General features: G+C 34.6%; 1 protein-coding gene across 4 annotated transcripts in view; it reads right to left on the bottom strand.

The window, feature by feature from the left end:
- Window positions 1–14,832, bottom strand: part of SLC4A7 (solute carrier family 4 member 7) — a gene marked incomplete at both ends in the record, with an annotated part of 78,468 nt that overhangs the window by 16,833 nt on the left and 46,803 nt on the right. For 2 of the 4 annotated variants that reach the window (XM_079538250.1, XM_079538251.1), the window contains 6 exons: window positions 753–856; window positions 2,094–2,240; window positions 3,700–3,787; window positions 5,119–5,276; window positions 6,627–6,742; window positions 13,762–13,950. In XM_079538250.1, coding sequence (XP_079394376.1) covers window positions 753–856; window positions 2,094–2,240; window positions 3,700–3,787; window positions 5,119–5,276; window positions 6,627–6,742; window positions 13,762–13,950 — 802 coding nt within the window. Of the gene's footprint in view, window positions 1–752; window positions 857–2,093; window positions 2,241–3,699; window positions 3,788–5,118; window positions 5,277–6,626; window positions 6,743–10,897; window positions 11,240–13,761; window positions 13,951–14,832 lie in introns of all 4 variants that reach the window. The other 2 variants (XM_079538248.1, XM_079538249.1) reach the window with 2 other exon arrangements.

Raw genomic sequence — 14,832 nt, 5'->3', positions numbered from 1 at the left:
TGGGTAGAAATCATTCAGCTCCATATACTGTATTAAAAAGGAAAGAAATGAGTATAATGAAGCCAAAATGGTTTCTCTTGCAAAAGTATAAGAAAGGTGCAAATCACTTGGACGTTTATCATTTTGAAAATAAAAACTTTTTACATCTTTTCCAGATCTTTTCAGTTAGTATAATTACTTGTATGACATGAGGCGAAATCTCATCCAGATACATTTCCAATGTTTTAGAGTTTTTTGGGAAGTATTGCAGAACTAATAGAGAACAATAGTACAACTCAACTCAAAAATTCCTTCCATTTTATTTCAGATTTAAAAGAAACCTAACCAAAACTGTTTCGTTTTTTTTTCCACCACTTTGTATTCCTTGTTGTTTGGCTTCATACATGTTCAATAAAACTGGTTTGCATTAATGGAAATTTTTAGTAGCTAGCCCAATATTGAAAACTGTACATTCCTACTGTAATTATAATAATTGCATGCTCTTGATAATTTTAAATTAAAAATCAATACTTAAAATTCAGTTAAATTAGGCAGCATCTTATACAAAATCCTTCACAAATGTGTTGAGAAACATTGCCACAGGCTTGAAAATGCTTCAAGCAGATTTCCATTTACAGGCAAGAACCCAACACTTGAAAAGGAAAATGGATGCGTACTGTATTTTTTTCTGTTCAAATCTCATCATTAAAGTCTGTGAAGATTTATCACATCTATTTTTTTGTGGTAGCTAGTATTTAGGGAAGAGAACACACCTTCCAGTTCTCTCAAGTTCAGGTCCAGCATGATGACCTTCTTCTTTGAGAGTCTCTCCTGTAGGGGTAGATCCATTTGGAAACTTAGGTATCTTCCTTTTCTCCTATAACAACAAAACCCAACACAAACACATTTTGAAAAGATTGCTTTTGAACTAAAAACAATTTGAGTGTTGAGAAACTCCACATCTTCCAAACCTTTTCCATATCCCCTGCTGATCATCACTTTTTCATTTGCCAAACCCATTATTTATTAAATACAGATGAACAGAGATGTACAAGGCTCCCAAAAAGATCTTATTAGTGGCTTGCACAATGCTGTAAAACTTCCTTTTCTACAAGAATTACCTCCCCTGAGATATGATGAAACAAAGTCCGCCTTTTCAGAACACAGTAAAGGCTCAGCAATGTGGCCTAGAAATCAAAGTTGTTGTGTTTCCCTCAGTCATTTCCAGAGCAGTAGCCTCCAGCTAGTATCAGAAACTGACCTCAGTTTATAACAAATACAGTATTTAGTGAAGTATAAATGAGAAGTCATTCTTCTGTTCAGCAAGCTCCTCGTATGTTTCTTAGCCAATCTTGCATTCCCAAAAAACAATTGAAAAAAACAAAAAACAAAACATAACCCTTTGTATCTTTTGTTTTGTTGGTTTTTTTTTTTTGGGGGGGGGGTGTTTTGGAAATACATGGTAGGCTTGCACTACTCATGAAATAAACTGTACTGCTGCTTCATTTCACTGACTCCTCAGATTGCAGTAGAACACCAGCATCAGCCTTTTGATTAAGAGCATCAGTCTTATGCCCTACTTTTGATCCCTGCAGAGTTGTAGACAATAAGAAAGTTGTAGACAATAAGAAGCCACGGCTACCTAAGGCAACACCTCTCCACTGCTCTTAATTCTAAGCCTTGTGGCTCTTGACCTACATTTATCTATACCATAAACATTCAGTAAACATTATTTGTTAGCTGATATACATTAAGATTTATTTTCAATCCATGGTGAACATGCAAATAAAGTTTTTATAACAATTACAATATTCTTACTGATCACTGCTAGGTTAATAATAAAATTTATAGTATGAACACAGGTACAATGTTACAACTCTTCTTTCACCTCAGAATCTCATTTCACTATTTCAAAAGAAAATAGATTAAATACAATTTTCTTAAAAACAAAGCAGGAAACTGATCCAATACTTTTTTCATAAATGAACAAACTTTTTCTTACAAATTGCTGACAGCCTTCTTGATACTTTACTGACATTAATACTCAGTGAACAATTAACTTGCATTTTGGAAACACATGGAGGCTTCCTGCTAGATTTTTTCCATTTATTTACCTGGGAAGGAACACTTTTTGGTGGTTCAATTCGTATAGATGGATCCCATTCTCCTGGAGGTAGTACTGTCACTTGGTCTAAAAATTCATCAATTCCTGATAATAAATCATTTCTGTCTTTAGCTTTATAGGCAACATCATGGAAAACCTACAAAGAGAAAGCACCCAACAATCATTTTTTATTTCTTTAAATTTTTGAATGAGGAAAAGATTATAAGGAACACTTGATTATTTTTTAAAAAGCACGGGAATTTCTAAAAGGTCCTCAGTAGTAAGACTTGCGTACTTTTACATTAAAGACAATGCATATGCAAACATTTATGGATCATAAAATAAGGCTGTTTCATCTTCAAAAACAAAAACTTCTAAAATTTATTAGAATTATAATCTTCAATATCCAGTAAATCAAATTAGTGTCATATTGCCCTAAAATTTTGCCCTACTGTCACTGCAATGCTATACTGTGGTACATGAGGACAAAGCAAACAAGAAAAACTAACAACAGAAAGCTGTAAACAAGCTTTAAACAGAAACAATTTTTTTCTTGAGAAATTTTGTTTGTCCCCCCTCCTGCTCAATCCAACCTTAAAAACCTCTGAAGAGGCACAGGTAGTCAATCTTCTTACTGTTCAAAAATAAATAAATAAATAACCAAACCCCACCTAAGCTATACTGTTTCACAGGCCACTACAACACAAACTCTACGTTTTACACACAGGAGAAAAAAAAAAAAAAAACATGCTAGTTTTGCTATTAAAAACCATTTGCAGAAGATGATCCTAAATTGCATCTGCACATACTGAAGCCTGAACTATTAATCTCCAAAGACCTAACCATTAATATTTCCAACAATATATGTCTTTTTTAGCCACTATTTTTTCAGTGATCTACAATATTCCTGAAAATCAGGCCACCTAAAAATTACAATCTGCAATTAAAGCGTGCTGAAGAAACACTGTATCACAGATCAGTTGCCCATTGTAAAATGACCAGTCTCGTTTACATTTCCAAACTTATAAGAGTGAAGAATTATTAGAATATTTAGCTTTAGTATTTCTCAATTCAGTAGATGGCGCTCAATACAAGATGAGAATTAAAACATCCTAATTTTGCTCAGTAAAATGACCATAGTTGAGTCACTGTGCACTTCAAAACTGTCCATCAGGGCTCTAAGAATATCGCTACGAATTCCCAGTAAAATTCCCACATTAATTATTCAATCCTACTTTGATAGAAAATACCTGTTATGACTCAAATGAATGCACTCCTAAATTTCGTCTTAAACACTCATGTAGTTTGGTGTCACTTTTGACAACAGCACTCTTATCAGATGCAGCTCTATTTAATAGCTTTATTCCCTAATATGAAAATACGTTAATCAAACCTAAGATAGTTTTTCTGAAAGACATTATGCAATTCCACAAGAAAAGCAGGAAAAACATTTTACTACCATTTAATTCACTAACACAAGAAAAGTTCTTACTATTCTTCATTTAGACAGAACGATTCCTTTTCTTTAGCATGCCACTCCCTAAAACATTTATTAACAAGTCAGTAAATGCAGCATTTGAGTCTTTAACTACAGATGTTTAAAATACATCACCCACATCATCTGTCATAAGTGTTGCTATTGATCTTCCAATTTCATGATACTGTGGAGCTTTTCCTGCTGGTCCCAGCAATAAAAACAAAAACCTGTGAAGAAATCAGCCAACAAGATTTGGGATTACTCATGTGAATGTATTTAGAGGCTTCTTTCAAACTAATGTTTCAAGAAAATCTGCTGGTCTTCAATATCATTTCAGATCTCACACACTGCCACAAAACTAAGAAAAGACTTCAAAGACAACACTGGGAAAAATTACTTCGAAATCTTAATTAGATATAATTCTTCAACTTCTTACAACAAATAAATAAATATATAATAAATAAGTATACATTTGTTGCAAGAGATTAAATATACGTATTTATTGTAAGAAGCTGAATATATATATATATATATATGAAAACATACACACTTTTTTTTAATATATACACAGATATATATACATATTTCACTAAAAAAAAAAAAAAAAAAAAAAAAGAGTAAAAATCCACAGGCTGCAATGCAATGAGTATTTCTTCTGCCATTCTCACTGGCCAAGAGTCCACAGTCAGGGCCTCAGAGCTTTAGGACCTGCTCTCAGTTTCGCGATGACCGCCCCTAAATGGGAGTCAAATCCCTCTCAATTTCTGACAATACACAGATGTATTTCAACAAGAAACATACTGTATTACACATGTATTTCTAAGCAACACATCAGACATACTTATAGTCATATCCTGCGTCAGCAGAAGGGAAGGGATTCTACATTTTGGACTACTTTTACTTAAAAAGGTGAAACTGACATTTTAGGAGGGAAAACAATTTTCCCATGTCAAAAAAGTAGCACTTTCATTTCAAGGCACAAAAAGCTCAATGTTATTTTTCTTAACTACGATAACCAAAATTAAGATTGTATCTTCAGAATAAAATATGCTATTCCATATATGCCAGTCTGTAGAATTCTGAAAAATTTAAGACAGGAAAATTTTAGCTCCATTAGTACAATTAGTTTGAGTTTCCCAAGAAACACTGTGAGCTCTTTTGGTAACTACCATCTAGAAATTCTGACATGCTGAAGAAAACACTGCCAAGATTATTTTTGCCCGCTGCTGTAGTATGCATGCTGAAGACAATGAAGACAAACACACACTTTGGCAATTTTTTAAATAAGTAAATAAAACCCATATATTTACAGACTTTTGACAAACATCATACTGTTGTATGCAACAGTGCATCAACGTGTACAGAAAATGAAGTTATCTCCTCTAGGGCTGAGGTATGATCAAACAACCTGTTGCAACGTTAAACATAAGTCTAGATTTTCAAAGCTGAAAATCCATGATTTTGTATGGATTCTACTTGAGATCTGAAATATTATTAACTTATACTACAAGTTAACTTATATAAAAAGTAAAGCCAGACTTTCCAGGCATTTATTTACCGTGTAGGTACCGGAACCTCTGTGAGGCCTGAGAGAAGCACAGCAGGAGAGAGCCTCACAAAAGCAATAATTGGTCTTTCTAAAAAATCTACTTCTCCCACTAACACATTTGATGCTTCTGCTCCTGAAGGAATTTTCCTCATGAAGTTCATATCAACCTAGTCATGTGAAAATGAAACAAGTGCATTTGTTAACATAAACTCTATAACATAAAATTTTTGCTTATCAATTATTTACTAGACATAAAAGCTACAAAGAAAAATACAAAAGCAAAATAAATACTCCAAAATACAGAAAAGACAGACATATGCATAAAATATCAGCCTGCCAATCACTAACAATAAATTATTTTGTGTAAGGTACGATTACTACTTCCTACTATATTCTAAAAGACTCCAGACTGCATAATCATCTTTCTAAGATTATCAAGACAGACATACTGTGATAGGACATACTTAATTTAAGCATAATTAGCTAAGGAGAGTTCATGTAATTACTCATGGTTTCTGTAATGCAGTTAGTTATTTCACAGTTGTGTATTTCAAATATATTAGGAAGTTGTAATTTTGAAAAAGAATTTGTATATTTACATCTCATCCATGAAGAATGACAGTTGAGAGATCTAAGCTTTACTTCTGCACATAATTTCAGAAAAGCACATGAACTCTGTCCACACACATACATGCACAAGCACCAATTACACTGCTATCTAGAGAACTTACAGATGGCCTCTTGAGTCCCACACCAAGTGTGCCACAACTACAGTGCCAGGAGACTGACTCCTGCCCAACAGGAGACAAGGCAGGTGTACAGAAGGACAGGCCAAGCAAAAACACAAAAACTGTGACAGAGAAGCAGGAATAAATGGCACCTGCTATCATCAGATGAGAACTATGGTGCAAGTTCCTTTTGTTAAGCATAATTATTTAATGTGGAAAACCAATTTTCTTAGTGTTACACAATGCAGATGACACTACAGACTAACTTTTACAGTAATGCCCATAATCCAACTTACCCAGCAAATTTTAATTATCAAAGAGGCACGAAATGAATTTAAAGTAGTACAAAAGATTTGATTCAGCATGTGATATTATAAACTCCTAGTGATTAAGATGAACAGTAACTTCTGTATAGCAAACTCAAACAAAGAATGAATCCCCTCTAAAAGCCACATGCTTGCCCCCAAATGAAAGCACCTAGGAGAACACACTTCCACATTGTCTATAAAACTGTTTTTATACACCTTTATAGCAGACTTGAAAAAGTGACCTTCTACATGAGATAGTATAGGAGGCTACACTTACTAAGTTACCAAAATATCAAAAAGTTCACCAACCACCAAACTAAAAGTTCTGTCCCATTGAGTTACAGAATATTTGACATATACAACATATGCCACATTCTGATACCACACACAACTTGTATGCAACTAAGACTGCAGTAAGAGCTAATGCAATTTTTGCTACATAGCTCTTGTGCTAAAAACAAAGGCATTTAATATGACTTACCTTGCTAAAATCAACAGTGCTGTTTTCCCTGCTTCCACCTGTCCCAGTACCTTTAACATCTCCACTCTTCCCATTGTCCAAATTTCCAGGCGCTGACTGAGGAGATGCTAACAGCCCTAAGTTCAAATAAAGGAGATGAGTTCAAAATGGCATTGAAAGCGAACCAAGGATGCAACACATTAAAACTAAATGTGGCAGCTCACTTAAAGCAAATGTGCAAGTTATTCAGAGTGCTCTACATTAGTATCATAAATGCAACATTAACAATTCACTGTGCTCTCAAAGTAACAATATGATTAAAATAAATAAAAAGTAAATATTGCCTTAGACAATATGATGGCCATTTGTAGAGCCGCCATGAGAAAGTAAGAAAGATTCTGATTGTAGAAAAATCTACCAAATGTTGACATTTTAACTGTAACCACCCCAGTAGTTGTTAGACAGCATCTTCACTATATTTAGAAGACCTTGAATACCAAACAAACACCTGTTAACTATAACCTTGCTGTGTAGCAAGTATTTCAATTGTAAAAAGACTGGCAAGCCTCAGGCTACAAGAAGCAATACCCTGGTTGTAAAGTAAACTCCTACAAGCAAATAGCATACTACATACAAACCATGACTTTAATCAGCACAACAAAGTTCTTGGTATTAATCCAATCAGATGATTACTGTACAAATTGTCTCTTCAGCATATTAGCTGAAGAGTCATGTACACTGAAGATACTCAAGTTAAATGTACAACATCCCTCTGATTTCTACACCAAGATACAACAATTTTGCATGGCTTGCTAACGCTGAATTGCATGTTCAGTGAAAGGTGCAAAAAATAAAGTGATCCAAGTGTTCTAATATACTGACTTTCACGTTGCCCTATATAAGTAGCACTTAAACTGGTCTAAGGATGCATAACTAAACCTAAATCTTATTTTTTTGTTTTTATTACAGAGTGTTCCTTTGTTCAGTTTAATGTGCATTAGAAGGGCATTTTGCATTAACTGTCTAAACTAGACCTTTTGGATGTGGTGTTAAGCTTGCTTTAACATGCTTCCGAAGCAACAACTAAACAAAGCCTAAAGCCTACAGCAGACAGTTTGTATTTAGATCAATCATCACTCCAGTCAAAATAAAACCAAAGTCCCCACTGGGTACTTTCTGGCTACTGTTCTACTCTAGCTACTGCTGGAAATGCACAGTTGCTTCCCTCCATGCTTACTATTTAGCAACTTGTTATTATATAGCATTTCAAATCACAACTGAATTCATTTTATTAGTTCCCCAAATTTATTTCCAAAAAACTCTTTCAAAGTGCCATCATCAATCAAAATCATGCAGGTCCAAGCCTTAAGCTTCTATAGCTTATATGAGCTTAAGTGGTGTGGCCAGTTTGTCCTGAAGCAAAAAAGCAAATGAGGTTAATAAGCTGTAATTTCCTTTGTGAAATCTAACCATGCACAAGTAATGAGTTAACATTATAAATCCTATACTTAGTTAGTTCAACCGATAATAATCACTTTCTACCCTTCCACTCTGAGCTCAACACCTAAGCATGACTATTCCAACATAATTATGTCCATACAGACAACAGTTATTAAATAGAAAAGTTTTGAAGACAAAATTACATCACATTTCTCCTTGAAGAAATATTAGGTATTTTTCTTTTTAAATTAAAATGCAGTAGGTGGGAAAAAAAAAAAAAAAAAAAAAAAAGACATACTCCTAGAAATCCAATATGGAAAAGCCTTCTGACTTATTTTCAGTTAGTAGACTTTTACGAAAGCTGTTCAGAACATTATTTTATATAGCTTTATAACACAATTAGTAGTGAATTAAGAGATCTCATGTAACAAGCTCCTTAGCTGTTACTCATAGGGATTACAATTCACTAACATTGTTAAACTTTTAAGTGATCATCTTTAGCTCTGAGACATTTGCCCTCCTAGCTCATCCTACAAAATCCATAATGCAACCATTTCAAAGTTTGAAAAAAATAAAGCTGTTCTTGAGAAATGACAAAAGAATTTTAAAGGGTACCTTTCTCCTGCTTCGTTTTATATAAACTAATGACTGCTTGATAAAAAGCAAGTGGTAGTTTGAGTGTCCACCTTCCTGCCTTTTACAGTAAATCACATCAGTTTCAGAATCCTTCCAGCTATTTACAAAAGAGGAAGAGAAAATGAAAACTGAATAGCACAAGGACAGAAGAATGCTGAAAAGAATAAAGCCATCTATTAGCAAATTAAAACACTTCACTGAGAAGGCAAACTCAATCATCAAGATGTGGAAAAAGTATGCAAGCCGCAATATTCTGAATTACAGATCATGATCCCTAAATGAAATGGAACTCAGACAAGTGGGCTTTTCTGACAATAAAGATGACTTTTGCTTCAGAGTTCCCTTCTGAGTCTATCTCACAAGACAGAGATTAGTTCAGTTACAGGCCTGCAATCACAGTCTGAGAATGTCTTCAAAAGCATCTGAAAGGAAGACGTCTTTTTGTGGTCAGACAATGTCAAATTAAAAACTGGGGTGGGGAGAAAACCAACTGAAAACAAAATTGTATTCCATCATTATTGGTATTCATCTTTCCCTGGAAAGACATTTACTTATGGACTAACTGGGAAAACACCCCTTTCAGATTTTTCCAATTATGAGAAACAACTCCTTGAGAGACAAAAGTAATCCAAATGTGACTTGGGAGATTCTGGTGGAAAGCTTTACTAGTGATAGTAATAGCACCAGTATTCAATCATTTGTTTGCCTTCTGTTGGATTCTTGAGATCTTGGGTCTGGCACTCCTGTCAGACGAGCAGAAAATAAGAGAACTTAAAACTAATTACAGCTGCTAATTATAAACCAGAAGTAAAGTATCTTAGAAAGGTCATTCATAAGAGAGGTTGGTCTTCACATGAATTCTCTTTATTTTCCTTCATGGAGGCAGAGAGGGGTTTTAGTTCACTTTTCTGAATTGAAGTAAGGTTGGAGGTCTCTAATCAACTCAAGGTCATAGTCTGTAAAATAATCTACTCTTTTCATTCAAGCAGCTTGGCTGCAAAATGTGAAAAGACAGATAACCACAGCCTTTTCTGTTAGCTTATTTTTACTGCTCTATGTAGCAGTGTGCTCTGTTTTACCTTGAAACTAATCCTAGTAAGGAGATGAACAGATAGAGTTGGAAGGGTAAAACATTAATCAATAAATAAAGAATACTTACACTAAATACATGCAAACAACAAAACAAATTGTATTTTTCAAATACAATCAAATACAGTGCACAGCAGCAGTTCAGGGGGAACTAAGGTCCAGTAATCTTTCAATCTAATTACTGAATAAGAAAGGAAGGAAAGCAAGAAAAACTTCTCTGATGAAAGACTTGGGTGGAATCAGCTGCTCTTGTTGTTTATTTTGAATACACATAGATACAAAGCAGAAAAACCTAAAAGCTAGATTATGGTAGGAAAGAAGTTCTGAAAGAAAAAATAAATGCAGCAGGAGCTTGAAGGTTAAACAGCAAGATTGTCCCTTTAAAGAACAAGATTTATCCAGTAAGCAAGCCAGCTAATAAATTACTGAAATCTGACCTATGAATGTTCTGAACTACCTTACCTTACTGTTGCATATCAAACAACAAAATAATGTCTGATGTTGAAACACTTCACTAATGGAAAGCTTCCTGGAAGCAGGTATAGATGCATTGAATCTGCCCGTTCCATCAAACTGCTTTATAATTGTCCTGTTTTTTAGAAGTGCAAAAGTAAAAATAAGTCTGTTCAACAACTTCATAATAAAACTAATCTATAGATAAGATTGACTACTGATTCCTTCCTAATTGTTTTTATAGTCCTCACTAACACTTCAGTAAGACTTCAGCTGTAGCTAGCTCTGAATATCAATCACTTGTGTAAAACATTACTTCATCCACTGACAAAAATACAATAAAAACAAAACCTGGCATGGACTGTAAGTGAATGATAGAAAAAGGCCAACATTTTTGACATTTTGCTTACATATTATGTTTTAAAATCTTATTCCTTTTCAACTACGCCAATGAAGGTTAAATAAATAATTTTTTTGCGAGCTTTTATTAAAAAGCTAAGAAGTTAGAAGTGCTGAACAAGAAAGCAGTCACAAGTGAGAAGAAATAAAGCATGCAGGCAGAAGTAACCGTTATCACAATCCCTTGTGCCCAAGTTATGTGCCAAAAACATCACAATGCAGTGATCCTGATGCAGAAAGCATCACACGTGGATAGTTTAAATTTCGATAGTTGCCTGGTGTTTTGCCAAAATTCTCCTCTGTCTTCTCTTCCTGGCTTTCCTGCACTTCTAAGTCCTCCTCAGGTGGATGGATAATTACTGAAGGAATATCCTTGCCCTGAAGTGGACTTGGCTGGGCACTTGTGCTTGGTGGGTGGCTGCAGGTAGGACTGGAGGGTGGTGTATTTTGAGGGGTAGTTACAGGGGTTGTACACCTTGAGGTTGCCGGGGTTCCAGCTCTTGAAGAGGGAAGAAGGTAATTGAGAAGAACTGACAAACGGTTTTCTCCTCTCAGGGAAATATTTGAGGCAGAGAGACCTCTTCGCAAAGAGTGGCGGGAGGCTGAAAGGCCTTCCCCTGAGATAAAACAAATGAAACACCATGAGGCTTACAACAGGGACATACTAAATCAGAAACAAATATGGATTAACAATTTACATAGTAAATTGCAAGTTTTATGGGCCAAAAGTGTCATACTCATGCAAGTGAGACAAGGTAAGAGCAGATCTGATTTTAGACATTAGAGAAGTCAGAAGTTACTCGAAAGTACTAATCAGAACACCAAAGATATGTGGGAGAAGATATCGTTTTAAAATTGGCAAGAATTTAAGAACAAAACTAAAAAATGGTATCTCTTCAAACTCTCAACGTTTCCTAGAACTTATTCCAAATCACACAGCAGCTACCTTTAATGCCATCAAGAAAAACTACCATAAAAATATTTAGCAGTTAATACATTACAAGAGTTCACAATTAATTCCATTCATTATATATAATTAATATTTTTAATGAAAATATTTTTAAAAACAACATGATTGAACTATCAAATCATATTACATGCTACTGTCTTCCTACAGAGTTCTTGTTTAATTGTAAGTTTTCTAGCCAGATGTAGTCTCAATACATAGTCTTAAAGAGGCCATAAAGAGGAATTTACATGATTCCATCTCCATCTTTTTTACTGCAACTTACCAAATACCCCCAAACTGCCTAAAATCAAACACATCTCTCCAAAATTCACTGTGACTTTTCTTCTCCCATCCAGTCTCCACTGGATTCATCCCCACTACTTTCATGTTAAAGAGAATATTTTTGTCATAGGTCCTTCAAGGTTTCAGTTTGTCATGGACTCTAGTTCTTTCTAAAGCAGGAACAGAGACTGTATCTTCATATTTCCATTAGAAAGCTTAGTTCTATTCACAACAACAACAACAAAAAAAAAGGAGAGAAAAACACCTGGGATGAAAGTCACCTTGAAAAGAGAAACAATTACTTCTCCTACAATCCATGAAATCAAAGCCATGCTACTTTCACATAATATGCCATCAAGCAAAACCAAAATACCGAACTGGACATTTAGTCTCAAATTTATACTAGGCACTATTACAGAGACCAATACACTTGACAACTTCAGAACAACTTGCAAGACAGAGGCACAGAAAGTATACCTAGGTAAACATCACACACATTCCCCTGCAGCATGGAAAAGTGGGTCCTACAGATACAAATGATTTAAAATAAGAACTGATGTCTTAGAGTTGAGCAATTATAATAGCAATACAGTGAAGTCAGGAGTGCCAAAGCAAATTGTTTGATTTTATCTGTATTAATCACTATGAATAACAGCTGCACTGGACTAGTAAGGATGTCTGAGTTATGAACATCAGATGTCTTAAAACTAAACACACATGTGTACAAGGTGCCTAAAAATTATTATACATGTATGTTTGTTTTACCAGTTTAGTAGAGGGTGACTTTATGACAATAAAGGAAAAGTTAACAAGCGTATGAAAAAAATCAACCCTGGGGATACAGCTGTTAAAGAATGGGTAAAACCAAGTTTATATTTGAAACTTGCACATTCGCTAAACAAAAAAGAACAAGTCAGAAGTTATATGGAAGAAATTGTACTTTTACTCAGTCACATTTCCTTTCTAGGAAAAACTGATTCTGAAACTATCATCAGTGAAAAGTATGCATCGTTTACTCACTAGCTAAGAACACGCATCAGAAAGTTCGGACTAGAGAACACTCCACAAACACACTGAACCTGGATTCAATCCAACAAGCACTTAAACAAGCAGGGCATATGAGACATTTCCAAAGACTGGAAAGGAACTTTGTTGCAAGGAGTGACTCATGAAATCAGTATTAAGCTTTCACTATACTAATAAATTTAGCTTGAAATGTCACATGGCTTAGTTAATGCAAAGCATAAGAACAAACAAACAAACAAACAAAAAAAAACAGAGGGAAACAAGCCATAAAAACAGAAGTAAACTGCTCTGCATTTTAAGTCTCTAAAAATACTGCATATATTTCTCATGCACTTTTTTTTCTCGCCCAGGCAGAATGTTCTACAGAAAACATGGCAAGAACTGTGTACTAGATAAAAGTAATTTTTTCACCATTAGAATAGTGAGCTCTCTCACCATGTAAAAATAACACTGAATTAAAAGTCAGTAATTGGCAGCATCACTGAACTCACTACATGATCACAAAGCAAATTCTCTTGCATAAACTAAATAAGCAAGCAGTAGCTACCTGACAAGCATATGAAACTATGCCACAATGATGAAATTCCTCAAACATTACATATTTCATTCAAGCGTACCCTAAAAAGCATTAGGGCATCTACTTCTACACTTCAAAATAATAATGCATGCTACATATACAGGCAGGAGTGAAGCATTTGAGTGAATTCAAAAATATACAGAAACATCAAACATGACTATGCATGGCATATACTGTTACTATTAGTTCATTGCTTATCAAGAAGAAAACACTTATCTGCAATTATCAGCTGAATTTTCCTTCATCTCCCAGTGAAAACATTTTGTAACAGGTTAGAACAAACTGGACACTACAACTTATCTCACCATTTCGTTCAAGCAAGTGAGGGTCAGAATGTTTCTTGCCTATATCTGCGAAAGACCGAACCAAAGGAATCCGATTGCTGAATTTTTTCTCATTCTGGTGATGGTGCCTTTTTAGAAGTGCCACTCTCACATTCTCCCTTATGGATTCATCCAGTTGGCCAGAAGCAATCATGTTGTCCAAGACCATATCTACAGAAGAGCAAAAACAGAAAAATGAAATGTTTATATACGTAACTATCCTTCCACACACCCAAACACTGTAGTTGTAACAAATCATATGAAAAAAAATGAATTATATGATAAACAGAAGTGCCTTTTCAACATCAATGCCATCTTCAAGAATCCACAGGAAATTTTCAAAGATGTCATTAAACAAGTAAGTAAGTAAAACAGAGAATGTAGATATAAAATACTAGTAGTATCATTTTAAGAAATAAGCTACTTAATGTTTTATGGTTTGTTTCAATTGCAACTTCCTTTCAAAAAAGAAACACCTGTGTATTCAACTAAGAGTGAATACACAACAGACATCTTAAAGCCTTAACCTAGTGTTCCTTATTTTGAAAGTATATAACTACACTAGAAGGATAGTTGTAAGATAATGGAATGAATTCCATAACTTCTGTTACTTTCAGATGACTCGAGCTCCTGAGGCTTGTAATGCACACATTTTAAAAAAAGGAAATGTAAAATGAAAGCTAGTTTTATCAGCTAAAACTGATGCATCAACTGGCAAACAGTATCAAGTTTCAAAGGTGCATCTCACCAGTATGCTCACACAGATGAAAGTCTGCTGTGATTATGTAGTTATTTTTACTCAGAAACACACACACCTGCAAAACCAAAATTGCCCTATGTGACACATAACTTTTCAACGTATTTTTCTATTCTTAACTAGTGCATCAATGAACTACAATGATAAGCCGTAATCGCATAGCACTTTTCACAGTGAAAAAAGTTATGGCTCAAAATGCTTTACAAGCAAAATTATATGCCATAAAGTCCTTGCCAGTACAGAACAACGTCCTTTGGGAATCACTGGTAACACACAGTCTTATGCTATGGCTTCTG

The sequence above is a fragment of the Tetrao urogallus genome (genome assembly GCF_951394365.1).
Source record: "Tetrao urogallus genome assembly, chromosome: 7".
Taxonomy (NCBI): Eukaryota; Metazoa; Chordata; class Aves; order Galliformes; family Phasianidae; genus Tetrao; species Tetrao urogallus.
This window is presented reverse-complemented; position numbering and strand designations above follow the sequence as displayed.